The sequence below is a fragment of the Manacus candei genome, unplaced genomic scaffold, assembly GCF_025592945.1.
Source record: "Manacus candei isolate 608988 ecotype Guabito, Panama unplaced genomic scaffold, ASM2559294v1 h1tg000020l, whole genome shotgun sequence".
Classification (NCBI taxonomy): domain Eukaryota; kingdom Metazoa; phylum Chordata; class Aves; order Passeriformes; family Pipridae; genus Manacus; species Manacus candei.
Genome location: NW_026138068.1, coordinates 2,068,959 through 2,088,423, shown reverse-complemented (window position 1 = coordinate 2,088,423; position 19,465 = coordinate 2,068,959). Strand labels below are relative to the sequence as shown.

At 46.8% G+C, this 19,465-nt stretch overlaps 1 protein-coding gene across 2 annotated transcripts; it reads right to left on the bottom strand.

Annotated features, from left to right (window-relative positions):
• Nucleotides 1-3,929: 3,929 nt before the first annotated feature.
• On the bottom strand, nucleotides 3,930-19,462 carry SVOP (SV2 related protein). 2 transcript variants are annotated; one of them, XM_051785489.1, is made up of 16 exons: nucleotides 18,476-19,462; nucleotides 16,820-16,980; nucleotides 15,436-15,521; nucleotides 14,604-14,702; nucleotides 13,867-13,938; nucleotides 13,360-13,484; nucleotides 11,007-11,070; nucleotides 9,971-10,096; nucleotides 8,891-9,019; nucleotides 8,340-8,413; nucleotides 7,933-8,009; nucleotides 6,615-6,722; nucleotides 6,102-6,213; nucleotides 5,349-5,430; nucleotides 5,029-5,118; nucleotides 3,930-4,574 (listed from the first exon to the last, which is right to left on the bottom strand). In XM_051785489.1, the coding sequence occupies exons 1-16, from the start codon at nucleotides 18,508-18,510 to the stop codon at nucleotides 4,386-4,388; spliced, it is 1,629 nt and encodes a 542-aa protein (XP_051641449.1). In that variant the 5' UTR covers nucleotides 18,511-19,462; the 3' UTR covers nucleotides 3,930-4,385. The 2 variants fall into 2 exon arrangements, with proteins under 2 accessions (XP_051641449.1, XP_051641450.1); XM_051785490.1 differs by lacking the exons at nucleotides 15,436-15,521; nucleotides 16,820-16,980; nucleotides 18,476-19,462 and adding an exon at nucleotides 15,077-15,401.
• Nucleotides 19,463-19,465: the final 3 nt, after the last annotated feature.

Sequence of the window (19,465 nt, the reverse complement as noted above, 5' to 3'; positions counted from 1 at the left end):
CAAAACCACCAAACAACATCCCGTCTCTGGCACCAGCACATTTCAGGAACTCCCAGTTCTCCACAAGGATCTCCTGTGACCCAGAACAAAGCTGGAAACACATCAAGTATCATGAAAGTTTCCCTCTGTGAGCCAACAGCAGCTCTGGCATTTGGGATAACTCCTGCCAGAGCTCAAGAAGCATTTGGGCAACACTCTCAGGGACACGGTGGGATCCTTGGAGTGTCCTGTGCAGGGCCAGGAATTGGACTGGATGATCCTTGTGGGTCCTTTTGAACTCAGAATGTTCTGTGATTCTGAGAATGAACTTTAGAAATGCCTCAGGATGCCAAAAAGTAGCCACAGAAGAGCAAACATTCTCCCCAGCATTGCTTCAAGCACACCAACCATTCCAAAGCTCCCAACTATTTCCATTCCTGGAAATAAGACTGCCCATCCCAGTGGCTGCACAAGCTGGGAGAGGGAAGATTGATGCATCTGGGATGAGAACACCCTGATTAGCACATGAAGGATTTGCAGCTCATTAGTCATTTTGACTCACACTTGAACAACCTCATGTTTGTAAAATTCTTAGACATCAAAATAAGAGTATCAGTTACAGAGGAATAGTCAGGGCTGGGCACTTCATTAGGTTTTAGAAAAATCAGAGCTAAATGAAAGGTTTCTATTAAAAAGTAAATAGAAGAAAATCTGTCTGCCCTGAAGTCCAGACATATGTGGAGCTACCTGCTCCCAACACACCCAGGCAAGAGACCACACTGCTGGGGTTTAGCGTCCAAACTGAATTAAAATACGAAAATCAACTAAAGATTTAAGATAACCTAAAAAATCATAGAATCTTGGAATGGTTTGGGTTGGAAAGGGCCTTGAAGATCATCCAGTTCCAACCCCCTGCCACGGGCAGGGACACCAGGTTGCTCCAAACCCCATCCAACACGGCCTTGGACACTTCCAGGGATGGAATATCCACAATATTTAGCTGTGGTGAGGTTACTTACAATGAGAACAGGAATCCTGGACTTTTCTTTATGACCAAATACAAAAAACCACACAGAAAACGAGTCAGATCTGCAAAGTGCTGAGCCCACGCTGTATCTCAAACCTCTGAACACCAAGACAAAAACACAAGGGAAAGTTATGACCCCTCCTAAACATCCCCCAGAACAGCCAAAACTTTTTTACTGAAAAAACTATTTATTTGTTTAACATAAAATATCTAATGTGGACTTCAACCATCCAGGACCAGGAACCAAAGAAGTATTTTACAACAAGCTTGATATACACCAAGTTTTTCAACATTAAAATGTAAATCCAGCTTAGAAACTGTACATTCAGACACAGGAAACATTCAATGCTCTTTCGGTAAGAAGTTTGGAATAACAAATCATTCCATCAAAGCTCACTTGGAGAATTCTTTTCCCACGCCAGCTTGGCACGTTCATGACTTGGACAGTTGGCAAATCTGAATCCCAAAATTCTGTCTGAATTCCAAGTGATCTCACTGAACAGTTTGAAATGAAGCAGTTACAGGAATTCCTTCATCAGTGAAAAATACTCAGTGAGGAAAACAATCTTTGGAAGCTGATTTTCTACATAAATGGTGCTGCCTTATTGACAAAATCGGTTTGTGGTTGTTTAGAGGTGTTGTGTGTCCACCCAAATGGTCTCAGTTTTACAGTGAACAAGCTCAAATGTCCTTCTGTTCTTAATTATATGCAAATACCTGCAAATCCTGAATTTCAGCTCTGTTTCTCTGGCTGAATTCAGAGGATCAGCTGTAGTGGGCTCCTGTCTCCTTCTACTCAGCTCATCCAAAGGCCACAGATATGCACAGGAGTTCTCCCAGACTTCAGTGAGCTTCGGATCAAGCTTTAGGCATCACTTAAATCAAAGACCCAGCAGGACCAACCGTGGTATTTATATCATTAAACACATTTTTAGTGCAGAATTCGTAAAAGGTGAAAAGCAAAAATGCCTTTAACTGTTGTTTTTTCACACTGTAAATGTCACAGGCTAAAAGTGACCTATTCAACAGCATCAAAAGTTTGCATTCCCTATAAATCTTCAATGAGAAATAGTTTATCTGTAGGATCCAGGTGTGCATGGACAGATAAATTTTCCCTAAAACTCTCTGAAGGCTGTTGCAATTCTTCAAAACTGTTGAATAGTGGCCTAAGAACTGAAGTGAAATGTGACCATTAACATGGAAAAGCAGCGTTTTAACTAAAGGTAATGAATAACTCCTGGGCTGGGAGGTGGGTTCCTGCAGCCAGGGCTGTCCTGCACTTGGATTCTGTCACCTCTAACCAGGCTCAGCTCCAGAGGCTCCCCCGTTCTGGGGTTCACACCCACTGGGAATAGCTCAGGGCAATCCTACAAGGAGAGGGGCACAGGAGCACCTGGGAGAGTGACCCAACCCCAGCCTGGCAGAAGGGGGTGAACACAAAGGAGTTGTGGGTGTTGCCAGTGCCATGAGAGCTCTTCTGTTTACTGGGATCAACTGGAGCCGGAGCTCACAGGACACAGGGTCAGTGGGGACAGAGAGAACCAACCCCATTGGACACCCACATCATCCCAGGGATCCCCTGGGAGATGAATTAATTTCTGTGTAGCTGGGAAAAGCCAACTTTGCCTGTTTACACCAACCACTCCTGGAATCTTCCACTGAGCCACCAGTGGGGACTGGATGGACACTCTGGTGCCTTGGCAAACTGTGCCTGTTCCCAGAGAGCACACCCACACACACAACACCAACAACCTCTTTGGCCTTCTTCCTTAGCCTGAGTTTCCTCAGGTTTTTTAAGGAATTATCCACTTCTGTTTTCCCTCCAGTCTCTGAACAATGAGCCTGACACATGGTGGAGCATCACACAGTGCTGGGAGACCCCCAGTGACAGCTGAGCCCAACAGTGTTCACTTGTACTGCCCCCAAACAGGGGCTCAGTGACCTATTCCTGCCCCCAGGAACAGGACCTTCTTCCCAGGATACCTAAAATATTCAACTGTGCAAAAATGTGCTGCACGTTTACCTGTGTTTATGTGAGACACCTGATCAGACAGACTATGAAAACACATCCCAGGACGAGCACAGAGTCCATCTCCCTCACATTTGGTTGTGTTCCATAATTTGGAATCCTGAAAATACACCGGGAACTGGAGGAGGCACGTCTCGGATCCTCACACATTCCCATAGGCTCTGCAATGGGATTTCCTGCCCAGTGACAGGTTTCTGAGCTTGTCCTCACCTGAACTCCATGACATTCCCTGACAAGAGTAGCACCATCACCTCGAGGAGCCGCACCTGAAGGAGGGATGTTCTTCATCCAGGGGTCATTGCAGTTTGGCTCTTCCTGTGACTTTTGTTCCTTTTATGTCACAATTCCAGCTACATTCCTTTGTCACCAGTCAATGTACAATCAGCAGCTCTGGAGAAGTCCTGCCCAGCTGTCAGGAGGCCACCTTTTTTGGGGAGACACTTGGAAGCAGCTCCATCCCAACAGCAGCTCTTCCAGCTCAGATTCTGGCTCCACTGTGGGAAGGTGCTCAGGTAAAATGGAGCAGGGGCACACCTGGATCCATGGACAGAACCACAGCAGTGAGCACCTCCCCACACCAAGCAAGACAGAGAGCTCAAGGTTTCTGGCAATGTCAGAGAACTCAAATTCTGCTACAAACCATGAGGATTTAAAAGCTGGACTTGATGATCTTGGAGGTCTTTTCCAACCTTAATGATTCTATGATTTATATTTGTGATATAAGGTTTCAGCTCTGCAGCAAATACCACCCTCAGGGTTCCAACTACCTGCTGGGATGGGAGAAACATTCAGGAATTCATTTCCAAGCAATCCTTCCCAGTTAAATCTCCAGGAACAGAACCCATAACCAGGGGAACTGCAAAGGTTGGTTTGCCACAACCACATTTTGTTGTGTTTTTGATGGTTAAAAGTGCAAGGCAGGCATGTAATTTCTAGTGTAGTGTGTGGAACCCACCCTGTGCAGGGCCAGGGACACAATAAATATCAACCTCTTGTTTTTAGGCTCAAGAGTTCAGTATTTAGTTACAGCTGATGCTGGGCTGCAGTCACTTGGTGATTTGCTTGGCACGGGACGTTTGAAGCTGAAGAGCTGACCATGCAAGCACAACAGAGAAACACCCTTCCTGCTAAACTCCAGAGGATGTCTGGATTAAATCCCTCTCCATACAGATGGAAAGTTTCTATGAGTGTGAGCAAAGAGCAGCAGAGACACAATTTGCTGAGGTTCACCCCCAGATTCCTGCAGTTTGACACGTGACGTTGGCAGTGACGAGGCTCAGCTTTCGATGCTTCAGGCTCGGAGGTTTTGTGAGAAATCTTGCTCCAGTCATTCATTCTTTCCATGTGCCATCACTCCTGTGATTCCCCTGGGGACTGAGATCCTCTCCCCACCATCTCCTGGCCCCATTCCTTGTGGCTGGACTCCTGGAGGCCACGGCCCTTCGTCTCGATGGGCAGGAAGCAGGAGGCCAGGGCGGCCAGGAGGCAGCAGCCGCTGTAAACCACCAGGGTCAGGTACACTGAGGATTCCAACATCACCTGCAGGAAACAGGCAGGAAAGGAACACAGGACCTCAGCAGGGAAACAAATATGGATACTGATGTAGTAGTAGAAATTTTAATTATAGCACTGGAAAAAAGATTAACAGCTTATAAGAAGGAAGGGGAGGGCGTTCTGTATGGGCAGATAGCAGCAGGACAAGGGATAATGATTTAAACTCTCAGAGGGTGGGGTGAGATGGGATATTGGGAAGAAATTCTTCCCTGTGAGGGTAATGAGGCCCTGGCATAGGTTGCCCAGAGGAGCTGTGACTGCCCCATCCCTGGAAGTGTTCAAGGCCAGGTTGGATGGGGCTTGGATCAATCTGGTCTGGTGGAAAGAAAAGTAGGTTCTCCGTGACCTTCACAGAATTATGGAATCGTTAAAGTTGGAAGAGACCTCCCAGATCATTGAGTCCAACCTTCCTTCAGCCTCAGAGTAAAAGGGATTTTACCTGTGCAATGAAGGGGGTTATGAGGGCTCCCACTCTTGCCATTCCACTGCATGTTCCCAGGCCCAAAGCACGTGTGGCTGTGGGATAAACCTGGGGAGAAAACATCAGCCCATTAATGCCAGTAGGAAATTCTCTTCCTTTCACTCCTAAATCAGTGGAAATGAATAAGTGCTGCCACAGCAGGTTCTGTTAGACAATGACAATGAGATCTACAACTCAAATCTTGGCTGGAGTCCGTTGTGAACAGGTCATCAAAATTACTTTCCCCCCCATGTTCTCACTCCTCATAAATATTCTAATCACAAAAACAACCCCCTTACCTCAGGAGTGTAAACATAAGCAGCCTGAAATCCTCCTGAAATAAAGGCTCTTGCAATGAAGAGCAGCACAGTCAGAACATTCCTGGGAGAAGAAAGAGGAGAGCAGAGTTTGGGATTGTTTGGTAAAATCACTGGGGGTTCACTTGGAGACAAGTGCAATAAAGATGCTAAATTTATTAGAACCAATTTCTTTTGGCTTTTTTAATGAACCCTTTGCATTTTTTCTGGACCTTTTAATATAACAATGATGGCAAAGAATCTGCATTCCCACAATCCCACAAATTTTCTAAATTTCTAACTGAGAGCTGGGGCCTAGAGAAATAAAAATTATACCCATGAGAAGGAAATGAGAGTCCACCTTTCCTGTTTAAAAGACACGAACCCAATTACCACCTGGATATGTGCAATTTTATAAGGTTCCTTAATACAAGGTTTCTGTGAGGTTTTGGAAAGTTCCTGGAAGGGTTTAAATTTAAAAGTGCCCAATGATTACATCCTACCCAGACTTAAACTCTTATTTTTCCCTTTGGATTGCTCTGTCCACCAGATTATAGTAAAGGATTTCTTCTCTCCTGCTTCTTCTAGTTTCCTTACAAACTCTGGTGAGAAAACCCAAACCCAGCCTTAATCCTTTCTCCAGCTGAGCACGACCATCCCATGGCTTTTCAAACCACCACTTCCAGTTCTCCTGCCTCAATCAAGAGAGAACATGGATCAAATTGATATTCCAGTTGTTCCCTGTGTTGTACCCACCTTCCAACACAGAGGAACAGCAGGAGGCTGCAAAATGAGAAGACAAGGAAGGATAGGGCCATGGTTTTCTTGCGGCCGATCCGGTCGATGATCCAGAGTGTCACCAACACCCCTGTGGAAGAGACCAGGGGAGTGTTGGGAACTGAGCAAAGGGGGAGGATGGAGCAGTTTTTAACAGTCTGGGTTGTTCAGATTTGAGATTTTGGAGTCTCTTTCAAATACTTTGCTGCTGTAGGAGTGAACAATCCACTTTGCCATCCCTTAACCACTGATTAATCCAGTGGTTCCTCAGGTGAAAGCCAGAAATGCCTGACTGTGGCTCACTGGAGTAACTTCTAACCATTGTTCCCTGCTCATCTTCCCATTGCTGCATCTAAGGGCTCTTTAGAAGGGCTCTTTCCATTCTGTTATTTAGATGGCATTAGGGCAGTCAGACCAGTTCCATTTCTGATCCCAGAGCCCCCTCCCATCACCCTGAGCAGGGAAGAACTGGTGCTTCCCATTGCCACTTACCAGGGAATTCTGACAGGGTTGTCCAGAGCAGGTCTGTGTAATCCTCCTCTGTCAGATACTCACAGGTCAGGCTGCACTTTGCTTTAACTTCCTGCCTTCTGCTGGATACTGGGGAAAAAGGAAAAAAAAGTCAAATATGTCATATATTATAAGTAATCTCTTCTCTGTTTACACTCCTGGTGTGTGTTTATCACTCTGACTGCTGAAGTTTAGGAAGGGCTGCACTGAAAGGACTGGCATTGATTCACTGTACCCACCACCCTTTAAAAATACTTCTGGAAATTCATCTATGGATAGAAATGCCCCCGTGATTTAATTGTTTAAGTGATTCTGCCCCTTGGATTTAATTGTTTTGCCTAATGTGTTGCTTGGATGGAATCCACAGTCAGAAGGGCCATTCCAGAGCAATTCCAGGTGATTTTACCTGGAAGGCAGAGCTGACACTGAGCAGTTTATAATGTTTTCTGTGGCAGGTTTCACACCACTCTCACAATGAAAACTTCCACCTCCTTATCACCTGAACAGCCTTAGTTATTTTTTGCTCCAGGGCTCAGGACAGAATTAACCTCAGAAATTCAGTTTCTCCCCACATAAACTGGGATACCAACACTTCCTACGCTCTGAGAACACTGAATAATCCCATGTCCTTGTAGAGCCCAGTGTTTTCAAGGGCTGCATCCTCCTCTGGGGAGGAAATCAGATTTAGACCCCTCAAATCCTTGATCACTGCTGTGCAACTCTGGGATCTGGGTCTGCTCCCAACACTCCCCCTCCTCTTTCTGTGATTTTCCAACTTCCAGGCAGTTTTCCCTAATTACAACTGTACTGAACACAATCATCCCTCCCCTGGGGAGTCAGACTTTTCAAACCTCTTCTTAACGCTGTCAAAGCACCTTTTTTTTTCCTCCCTCCAAAAATCTGCAACAAAAAGGACAATGATTTCCTCCCATTATCTTTTTTTCTCAGCAGGTTTTCCCATCTGGAGAACCCAGGAGCTCCAGAGCAGCAGCTTCTCTCTCTCAGAACTAATTAGCTCTGTCAAATCTGCAAACTTATATTTATTCAACCACTTTTTTTCCTCAAGAAGAACAGGTCTCCCTTGAAGGTTGTCTTGCTGTTTTACACTTTGAGTTCAAAACCACTGCAGGATCTCTCTACCCTGTGCAGGAGATGAGGAACAGTCTATAAAAATGTTTAAAATAAACTTAAAACTCAGCCACATTCCTTCCCAAACCAACAGCAGAAGGTGATCTAATAAAAGATATTCCACCAATTTTAACAGGGTATATTTAAGAAGAAAATATGGATTAGTACTCACTGCTGCAAACATCTCCTGCTTGGAAGAACTCTGTAGTTAATAAAACTAACCCATAATATGAAAAGGCATTGGAAAACCTGCAAGGAAGCAAATGAGAGAGGAATTCTCAGCTGGTCAAACTGAGATTAAACAACATGAATCAAAACTGAACCCACTGTGGGAGGAGATGCACTAAGTCCTACCTCAAAGCAATTTCCTACCAGCATTTAGCAATTAAAGAGCAATTTAATTGGGAATGAGGGTGATTGGGTGGTTTAATGAATTACAAATCAATACATGTTAGGGTTTTGGGTTTTGTTGGGTTTTTTTTGAGGAGGAAGTTGCTGTATTTGAGTAACACTGTAAAATACCTTCAATAAAAAGCACTTAGAGTTGTGCTGGCACTGAAGCTTTGTGTTCCCTCTTACCATATAAACCAGAGCAGCAACGTGGTCCATCTGAAATGGGGGGTGAAAAGGTCCTTCATTTTTCCTCGGTCTTCCTGTTGAAAACAAGCAGAAATCAGATGATCAGGGAACTCAGGGGTCCTGGGCTGGAGGATGCAGAGTGGCAAGAATCCCAAACTCCCAGAATGGGTTGGGTTGGAAGGGACCTTGAAGATCACCCAGTCCCACCCCTGCCAAAGACAGTTAAAGTGTCAAAGTCCTTCTTGTCTCATAAATTCAGATCTGAGAATTCCCATCTGAGCTCTTCAGCCTCAGGGCTCGATTTTCTTTAATAACAAGGCCTTGGAGTGAAGTTAAATAACACTAATGCCCACTTTAAAGGTGCTTTTCACTTTCAAACTGAGAAATTAACACTTCCTCACTGTGAAAGAGGAAGCATATGATCATCCTGTATTTTTTATTACTAGTTGAGGCATTAAAATCAAACAGAACATTGATTATTTGCTAATAAACCACACATCACCTTGGCACAGTTCCACTGTATCCCACATTATTGAGGTGCCTGGACTTACCTGTCTGGAAATGACCAGTTTTCCCAGAGGCATTGGAGCTCCATTTTCTGTTGCTATCCTCTTCAAAGTGGCAAGTGCTTTCTCCTGGTTCCCAGACAACACATCATACCTGGCACTCTCTGGCAGCCACTGAGGGAACAAAGCAGGTCACACACACAGGGACGTCACAAACAGCAAGAAACATGCTGGGATTTTCCTTGGGAGAAATCCCAGTGACTCCAGCACAAGGAAGGATTACAGAACTAATCTTTAAGAATTCAGAGAATCATCTCATCAGGCTTTAAAAATGACAAACCCCCATTTTTCCCCATAAACTCAGAACTCCAGAATTCTTTCTCTTCAGTTCCTTTGGATTTATCCTTGAGAAATGTTGGACATTTGTGCCAGTTCTTTCCATTACCCCTTCCCTGTAGGTATGGCAAAGCATCCAGGGCAAAAAACATTCCAAAATTCATATTTTTAAGCTCCTTTTAATTTCAAACAAGGGTGGGAGCACCTGTATAACTGGAGGGATTCCTGAAAAACTAAGGAATAATAAAAGCTGCTAAACCACCTCTCAAGGACATTTATCTATGAGGAGATTGAGTGATTGGAAAATATAACACCCAATAAATAATAAAATATATCACTGAAGCTCAGGGTTAAATCATATACATCTTATTTTGGAATCTGATCTGGACTCTGCAGATTTTACCCCTGATTTGGGTGAATTTTTAAGTGGAAAGTGATTCTAAAATCTAAAGAGCATCTGGGAAGTATCAACCACTTTTGATAAAATGTTGATTCCCCTGCACTGGGTTGAAACAAAGTCATTAAACTGGAGAGGGTTCCAGGCCTGATTTCCCAAAATTCCAGCCCACCATTGTCCTCCAGCAATTAGAGACACACAAACACAGCTCTCCCTGGAATGGTTTTAGCTGCACCCTGTGGAAACAGCATTTTTGCATTATTGGAGATATTTCACAGAAGACACCAACAGAGAGCTCAAAGCTGCCATGATTTCCTTCAGCTGGGTCACAGAATGGGGAGGAGAAGTGGGAATGGAGGGAACACATATTAATTCTTGGAGGAAATACCTACAAAGCACAGGCCAGCGAAGAGCAGGAGCGGGAGGGCAGAGAGGATGAGGAGCCAGCGCCAGCCCAGCGTGGGCATCACCAGCACTGCCAGGAGCACCTCAAACACAGTCCCAAGGGCCCAGAACACCTGGGGAAAGGAAAAGCAATAGTCATAGGTGAGGATATGAGTGTTCCTAAGGTCTCCTTCTTTGCAGCATTCCAGGATGTGCTCTCCAGGGATGGCTGGAGGGAGAAATGCCAGAGACATTTCAGGTCTGCACCTGTGTGGGAATAGAGCCCAGACACTTTTGGGGGATTTGTTTAAAGGTTATAGGGGTGAAAACATTTATTTACCAGCCTTCCAGTGCCTAGAGAGGGCTTACAGGAAGGCAAGGTATGGACTTTTCACAAGGGCCTGGAGTAAGAGGACAAGGAGGATGACCTTAGGCTGAAGGAAGGGAGATTTAGATGGGATTTTGGGAAGAAATTCCTCCCTGTGAGAGTGGTGAGGCCCTGGCACAGGTTGCCCAGAGAATCTGTGGCTGGCCCATTCCTGGAAGAAGTGATGCAGCCAAGTAACAGTTCTGGCCCTGACCTTCCAATCATCTATCAAAGGGCTGTGAATTTTGCCTTAAAATATTCATAGGGTGAAATTCTGCTCTCTGTGACTTTGACACATTTGGATGAAGACGTGGAGCTGAATTTAGCCCTGGATTTATGGACCAGTCATTCCTCCAAATCCATTACTGAGCTGTAGATGAATTTCACCATGGAATTACAGACACCCAGTGTCCCTCCTGTGCTCAGAGCAGTCAGTGTCCATCTCTGGATGGAAGTTAATTTGCAAAAAGGCAAATTCAACACAAAGAGTGGAGTGTGACGTGGAAACTTTCTGTCTTTTGGATATGAGCTGGTACCAGATAACTCAGCTCCACACTGACGTGGACAGGCAAAGGAGGCCTGACTGCAGCTCTGGGGGGGATTTCCAGGCAGGAGGATGGAAGGGATGTAACAAACAGTAGGATTTGTCCTTCCAAGGATCAGCACACACTGCTCACCTCTATTAATAAAATGCACTTTGCTCTGGCTTTCATTGGAAGGAACTCAGCATATAAAGTTACTCTGCAAAGAGAGAACAGAGAGAAAATGTCATGTTAGCACAGTGAGAAAAATGCCACATCAGCACAAAGACAGAAGTTCAAACATTCCCTTTGGCTTTTAATTAAATTGCCAAACCCAGAGGAGTAACTCAAACCCCTTCCTGTCCCCCAGAGCCAGTCAGGCTGACACTGGGGCAGACTCTCCTTTCTACACCAGAACCAACCCTTCACCACTGCAACAGAGGACACAATTTGCTCTTCTCATGTGATTTTGTGACCCCATAGTTGTCTAAATGATGTTTTCACAGCCCTGCTCTGGGCCAGGCCTTGTATCTGTTATTTCCAGTGTGGTCCATCAGAATCCAACACAAACTCTTGATGGGGAAAGTTTTTCTTCAGGGCTTTACAACTGGCTCAGAGAATTTCACATCAGTCTCCTCTGCCAGGGTTCAATTCTACAAGAGGGGAAGACTTTCAAGGTCTGATCATGTTACTGGTACAAAATAATTTGCATTCTTTTATTGTGGGATTCCAAAAGAAAACACTGAGCTCTGCAGAGGCTTTGTTCCATGATTGTGCCAAAGGGAGATGGCACAGCTTCTCTGGGAGTGTTTCCTGGGGATGAAGGCAGGGCCAGCAGCCAGTCAAGGCTCCCTCATCTTCTTCAAACTGTCTGCTCAGGCTTGTCTTTGCTGCTTTGCTCCTGCTCTGTTTGCATTCCATTGACTCAGCCTGTTTCTGCCTCTAAACTCCTCAGGCTTCCTTTGAGGTTTGTATCAAAATTCCTGCTAACTTAAGGAACAGTGGATTGATTTATGAGGAGCTGCCCAGGAAGCAAAGTACAAAGTCATTGAAGTACAAAGTTACACAACATTATATCAAAGCAGGGATTTAGAGGAGAAGGAAAATCACATCTTGAAATGTAGGAGCTGATAAGTGACCCCAACGTAAGGACATGGAATTGTTGGAGCAAGTCCAGGGGAGGCCACGAGGCTGATAAGAGGACTGGAGCACCTTCCCTATGGAGACAGGCTGGGAGAGCTGGGGCTGTTCAACCTGGAGAAGAGAGGGTTGTGTGGAGACCTCAGAGCACCTTCCAGTGTCTGAAGGGGCTCCAGGAGAGCTGTAGAGGGACTGTTCATCAGGAACTGCAGTGACAGGACAAGGGGGAATGGGTTCAGACTTTTTAGGTGAGATATAGGGAAGAAATTTCTCCCTGTGAGGGTGGGGAGGCCCTGGCACAGGTTGCCCAGAGAAGCTGTGGCTGCCCCATCCCTGGAAGTGTCCAAGGCCAGGTAGGACGGGGCTTGGAGCAACCTGGTCTGGTAGAAGGTGTCCCTGCCCATGGCAGGGGGTGGGACTGGATGAGCTTTAAGATCCCTTCCAACCCAAACCCTCCTATTCCATAATGCTGTACAGAACTGTTTTCCTAAGAGAATACTCCACATCCCTGAACACTCCACACCCTTGCAGCTCTGGATGTTGGCTCTGTGAATGAACTTTCACATTCAGCATTAGACAGCATCTCTCAGACAATTCCCAGAGGAGGCCAGAGCTTCAGGTGCAGCTCTGTGCCTACACGTGCCACAGTCAGTTAATGGATTAGTGCTGGAGGTTTTTGTTTTAAAGGCACCTTTCAGAACAATCTCTCTCTCATAGCCATTAGAGAAGATGCAATTACAAAGATATTCCATTGAGATTCAGCCACTCACCTGTGGAGTTACACAGCCTGCTTAAGGATATTAGAAAGGAGCTACTCTTCCTACTTTGTGAAGAAGTCAATGAGCCATCAATCAAAGATAGACTCTGACTACTCCCAAATAGCACCTCCACAAGGCAAAATATCAATTATTGATAAGGACAAAAGGCAGAGAGAGAATGGCTGAACTCTTCTCTTTACATTCATAATTAAAAGCCTAGAGCAGAGTTAGTTGTTCCAGGTGGGAGATTTATGGATCCTTCTCTTCCGTGAATGGAACGACACAGCAATAGAGAAATATCCTGGTGCTGCCTTTTTCCTCTGAGTCATCACAGCACCTTCAGTGCTCCAAGCTGGGGCTGAGTGGGTTTGGAATTCCAGCTCAGGTTGAGACACAGAAGTTTAGGCTCTGGCTGAACAATAATCTGTGTGTTTAGACTCAGCAATCAGGGCTCAGCTCTGCCTCTGAATGCTGGTGTTTAGGTCATGACCTGTCTTGCAACAAGACCAAGGTTGGGGTCAGCTGAACAGAAACAACACTTCAATTGGACATAAACATTTTATAAAAAATGAATAGAAAAGAGGAATTTGGACTTGTGAATATTTACTTACGACTGAGGCACTCCTCCAATCCCAAATCCCACCAGGCCCCTCAGCACCAGGATCCAGCTGTACACGGGAGCAAACCCACTGAGGATCCCGTAGTAGAGTGTCCATAACACGCTGATCTTCAGGCCCTGCATTGAACAGGAGTTAAAAAAGAGTTTCTACTGTAACACAAATTAACTAAGTACAAAACAGAGCTAAAAATTCCCTTTATTTCATGGGAGGTCAGTTCTGGATGTGCTTAGTTCTGCTTTGTGCCTGTGGACTCTGACATTTGTGACCATGGAATCCCAGAATGGGTTGGGTTGGAAAGGACCTTAAAGATCATCTCATTCCACCCCCTGCCATGGGCAGGGTCACCTCCCACTAGCCCAGGTTGCTCCAAGCCCCATCCAGCCTGGCCTTGGACACTTGCAGGGATGGGGCAGCCACAGCTTCTCTGGGCCATCATGCACTAAAACATCCCCACTGCAGAAATATTGGGATAAATTCCAGTAGGAGCTACAGACTTACTGTTTTTCTCCCATACTGGTCTGAAATGTTTCCCCAGAGGGTGGAGCTGGACATCATTCCCACAAACACCACCTGTGAAACATCAAGAAAAAATTTTCCCCTTAAACACAAGACAAGTGAAAATCTCTGTGTGACACCAAAGAGAACAAAACTTCCAAGGAAACCAGAAAATTTCAGCTTTAACAACAGAGTGACAAATCCAGGGGGTCATGGAATGGTTTGAGTTGGAAGGGACCTTAGAGATCATCCAGTTCTCTCCGGCTTGAAGAGAGGAAGCAACAAGGCACCTCTCCAGTCAGCTTTGCCATTAAAATTCCATCCAGTGACAAACCAGTCTGGCACTGGACTGGGCACTCTGGAACACTTGTTTGCTCTCTCACAGCTTCCACTGCGTCTGTGTCCAAGGGAGCTTAAATGTGAGGAGAGAGAAAGATTTTCAAGCAAGACAATCAAAAGTTACCAATCTTTATTTTCAATTAATCTAACGGTTTGAATTTTAGGATGAGTCTGAGTCAACTCATATATTTCCCTGGAAATTACATGAAACTTTGAGCCTGAAACTTCCTCGGTTCTCAGTGAGTTTCATGGCTTCTAAAAAAACCTCTCTAATCTTCCAAGCCAAAGGCAATCTGCAAAGGCCATGCAGAGATTTAACTTGGGGATACAAAGCATAATGTCAGGATAACACTGAGAGGAAAAGCCTCAGGGAACACAGGAGCTGTGAGTTGTTTTCCTACCGAGGTGAGCAGAGCCACCTGCCAGCTGGGCAATCGCCACTCACAGTGGAGTTGGGGAGCCAGGATGCTTAAAATCATCATTTCCATGGCATCTGCCATCTGCAGGGGGAAAAGAGAGCAAAATAAACCACTGCCTGACAGTTAGAAGGACATAGTAGTCAATAAATACACCTTGTTGGAATTTCTGTGCCATTCCCACTCCGTGGTGGAGCAAACACAGCAACAGGTTCCCTTTTAAATTCATTTCTGGTTGTTGTGTTGAGTAACTAATTTCTGATTGTTGTGATCAGTAACTCTGGCACAGGGGATTCAAAGAGCCAAATCCAGAGTTACTGGGGGGTGATTCCAAGGAGTGACCCAGGCTCAGTCACTTCCACAGTGCAGATTCCAGGGATGAGCTTTCAGCTCCTTCACACACGGATTCAGTCAGAACTGTTTATTACCTTATAACTTATTCCCTCTCTCCCTTATACCTGGATTTGTATCAAATATGTTGGTAGATCATCTGTAGGCCAAATTCCACAGCTGATTTAGGATCTAAACTGTGGCACAGTCCAACCTTTTACATGGATCTGAAACAGCATTTGAAGTGGAGAATCAAACTGATTTTTCAAACCCTGACTTACAAGAATTTCAGAGACAAAGAAATCCACCGGTTGTTCATTACCCCCAAATAACAAGTTTGACTCCCTAGAATTCCTTATTTTAGAATTTCAAGTAAAATTCCTTCTTTGCTGTACATTTATCTGTTTGGAAACTCTCTGTCTCCATGATTTGAAATCCCTGAGGTTCTCTGGTGACCGTGCAATTGGTGCTGATCCCAAGTACTTGCCCAGGCTAATCCGGTGATGACAGAGAGCTTCCACTGGAACTTCCCAAATCCAATGGCTTCCACCGCATCTTCCACCATGAAAGTATCTGGAAAGAAAACAATTCCAGTGCAGGAGTGGATTCCTCCCCTAGTCAGACCCATCCTTTGGGAGAGCCTTTGCTGTGAGTACAGCTCCTAATTAACCAGGTAACCTGTTGAGATCTCAAATATATAACTCAGCTGCTTAGTTTTAATACAGTTCCTACTCAGGAAAATCCCTGTGTTCTTCAGGAACGGTGCTAAAATCAAAATAATTCAAATTATTCCTAGAATATTTCAATCCCATAGAGGTAAATCAATGTGGCACCAGCAAATCCAGCACATGTTCAGCCTCTCACTCCTGGGAGTGACTGCTCCAGCCACTGAACTGCAGCTTCTTCTGGGGAGAAATAAGAGCTGTGCAACAGCCCCCACCCAGCAATGCTGGAAGCTGCAGGGAATGTTTTATTGCAGGGAAGGTCAACCTGGAATTATTTAAATCAAGAATTTGTCCAAGACACACATATCTTAAAGCCTATTTCTATTCAGAATGCTGAGGGTTGTTTCCCACACAGTGCCATGACCTCATTACTTTGTTTCAGCTGAAGATGCTGAGATATCTCAATTCCTTTGCTCAAGTGCAAAAAAATGAACTGAACAAGAAAAGCACATTTTGATATTTGAGCTGTTCAAGTCTCACAGTTGTAACACTTCCAGCAGTTTAAAAAGGATGTTCCCCACAGAAAAGCTTTGTCTGGCTCAGAGCTGCCCATCCTCTCTCAGCAGAGCCCAAACCCGCAAACCAAGAGGAAATCAAACAAAATCCAGTGGATAAAACAGAGCAGAGATGTTCATAAATAAGATTAATAACATCCTACCAAATTGTCACCTGCCTTGTGTAAGACAAAGCCAATATTTCTCATCTCTCCCAAACCAGTGCTGCCTCCAGGCAGGGAACAGAGGCTGGGATGCCCATTCCTCCTGTCCCTCTTGTCCTCTAGGAAAGGAGAAGATGGGAACACTGCAGATTCATCTCAGCCTTGAAGGAGAGCCAGGTGTACCTGCTCCAGCAAACCTGGCAATGTTTTAGGAGCAGGATCAGTTCTAAGGCAACTAAGAAATAGTAGTGACTGGATCTACAACTCCTAAAAGAGTCTGTTACTGGGGATACAAAGCCAAACACATGGAGCATCCACACAGAGTGGGGTGATTAAACCAAGATTTCCAGATGTAACATATTTTGCCTATGTCGTTGTTTCCTGTTTTTCTCTGGGGGTCTTTCACTTTTCCAAACCCAGTGTATCCACCTCAGTTAGATAAAGAGGCCACACCTTTCCCCTGGCAGGAAAACCAGGGACCTACTCACCATCTGTGGGGTTGGCAAATTCCTTTGGCACTGCAGCTCCATCCTCCAGCTCCACAGGTTCTAGCTCTGTCCTGACCCCCTCAATCTGCACCTCGTGCTCTCCTGAAATTCCATCCTCATCCGACCTGGAGCTCTCCCCGGTGCGGCGAAACTTCACCACCCTGAAACCAGGAACAGGGATTAACACTTCCAAGGGCTATTCCAGGAGCTGGGCTTGGTTATCTGGGGCCCTAAAGATCATTTGGTCATCCCTCTGCCATGGGCAGGGACACCTTCCACTAGACCAGAGCTCCATCCAACCTGGCCTTGAACATTCCAGGGATGGAGCAGCCACAGCCTGTGCAGGTCCCTCTGTATCCCGTCCCTTCCCTCCAGGATGTGACCCCATCACAGAGCTCAGTGTCACCTTGCTGAGGGTGTCCCTGATCCAGCTGGAGTTTCTGCATCTTCCCAACTGTAATTTTGGAGGTGATGGATTCTCAAAAAGGCAGAGACTGCCCTGAGAATCACAAATCTGAGCAGAAAACAACCTGCCCCATTCCTCAGTGCAGCAAATCAAAATATACATTTATCACTCAGGAATATATGAAACAAACGGACACAGATGAAGGAAAAAAAACCCCAGGGATATTTTCTGTTCCAGACTTGCAAAATCCTCCACTGCTGGGATATCTCAGGGAGCTGCTGCATTTATTGGCAAGATCTCCCAGCACAAAACACCTGATTACACCTGCACTGGGAGGCACTTTGGAGCATATTCCTGAGTTCTGTTTTAGAAAATGGGAAAACCAGTCCAATAAAATAATGTCTGATTCCTTTTCCTGACAAGCTCAAGGCATCCTAACTAAGGATCTGGAAATAACTGGAGTTAGTGGCCATTTCCCAACTTATCAGGAGTGTTATGGGACAGTTTGCTCTGTCATTGACACGAGCTTATGAATATTTAACACAAACTTTAAACATTCATTCCCTGCCTTGCAGAGCCAAGGGTTTATAAATAGGAATATGTTGCAAAGCACCTGAGAACGGAGCACTGGGAGAAATGGGGTTGGTTTTAAAGGAAACACTTGGCATTGAGGGAAAGGGAAGGAAACCCCGGGGTTAAAGGCACAACGGTTTTATTACTTTTTTTTTTTTTTTTTTTTTGTGCCCGGATCCAGCGACCACATCCCAAAGGCAAAGAGTTCCTGGCAAATATCAGCCTTTTCCTTGTGCAGCAGCGTTTGCCTCTCCAGAACCCCTGGGAATGTCGCTGGTCCTCCCCAAAAGCCCCTTTGCAGGGCAGGTTCTGCTCCGCAGTCGCTCCCGGCAGGAGGAGGAGGATGGGGAGGAAGAGCCTCCACAGCGTTATTTACAGATAACCCCCCTGCAAAGGCGATTCCTACCTTCCCTCTCCCAAAAGCCCTTGGCACTCTCACGGTTTTATCCCACCGCTCCTGATTTTTACCCCCATGCAAAGGAGAAACCCCCCCAAATCGACGGAATTTATGTAACGAACGGTTCCTGCATCCCTGGAGATGCTGAGCCCGGGCAGCACAGCGGGAAAATGGCCTGTTTCCCGCGGCCTAAGCCCCTTCCCGGCAGAATTCCCGTAAACCCGGCGGGATTCCCGCTGTCCCCGCGGGCGGAGGGGCAGGACCCCCCCCGGCTACTCACGGGAGCTGCCGGAGCTGGAACAAATCCTCCTCCATGGCCGGGCGGGGCGGCTGCGCTCATCGCTCCCGCATGGCGGGGTCGGGATCGGGATGAGCGGGATCGGGATGAGCAGCGGGAGCGGGATGCGGGAACGGCAGGAGCGCCGGGAGAGGCGGGATGGGGCTGGACAGCTCCGGCGGGAACGGCCGGGCCGCGCAGCCGCTCGCTCGCTGGACTCGGCTCAACCGAGCTCAGCCGGGCTCATTTCGGCTCAGCCGAGCACAGCTGGGCTCAGCTTGGCTCGGCTCGGCTCGGCTCAGCCGGACTCGGCTGGGCTCGGCTTGGCTCGCCTGCGTTGGGCTCAGCTCGGCACAGCACGGCTCGGCTTGGTGTAGGTGGGCAGGGCTTGGCTCAGTGGGGTTATTTCGGCTCAGCTCAGCACGGCCCGGCTCGGTGTGGCACGGCTGAGCTCAGCTCGGCATGGTTTGGCTCGGGCAGGTTCGGCTTGGCTGAGCTCAGCATGGCTCTGCCCCGTTTGGATGGCTCAGCTCAACTCAGCTTGGTTTGGCTCAGCTGGGCTGGACTGTGCTGGGCTCAGGTCAGCACGGCTCGGCTGGGCTGGGCCAGCCTCAGCTTGGCTCGGTTGGGCTCAGCTTGGCTCGGCTGGGCTCAGCTTGGCTCGGCTGGGCTGGGCTGACCTGGATTTACCATGGCTGAGCTGGGCTGGGCTGAGCTTAGCACAGCCCAACTCGGTTTGGCTCAGCTGGGCCCGGTCCAGCCGCAGTTCCGTGTCCCTGAACAGCCCCAAAGGCTCCATTTAAAGGCGGTCTCGGGGTCCCGCAGGACCGGGGGTGGTTGGGATGTTGGTTTGGGCCATGGAACTCCTGCGGGTCGAAACCCCCGTGGGGTCCAACCCTCCTCCCCCAGCCCGGCCCAGGGCCCCCGCGCCCGTGTCCACAAGTGCCACCTCCGGGGCTGTCACACCCCCCGGGCTGGGGTGTCCCTGGACGG

Excerpts from the sequence above, each read along its gene's own strand:
- SVOP (XM_051785489.1), bottom strand. The coding sequence starts at position 18,510 with ATGGAGGAGGATTTGTTCCAGCTCCGGCAGCTCCC. Across the intron at positions 8,010-8,339 it reads TTGCTGCTCTGGTTTATATG|GTTTTCCAATGCCTTTTCAT; the intron begins GTAAGAGGGAAC and ends GCTTCCTTGCAG. Across the intron at positions 5,431-6,101 it reads CTGTTCCTCTGTGTTGGAAG|GAATGTTCTGACTGTGCTGC; the intron begins GTGGGTACAACA and ends TTCTTCTCCCAG.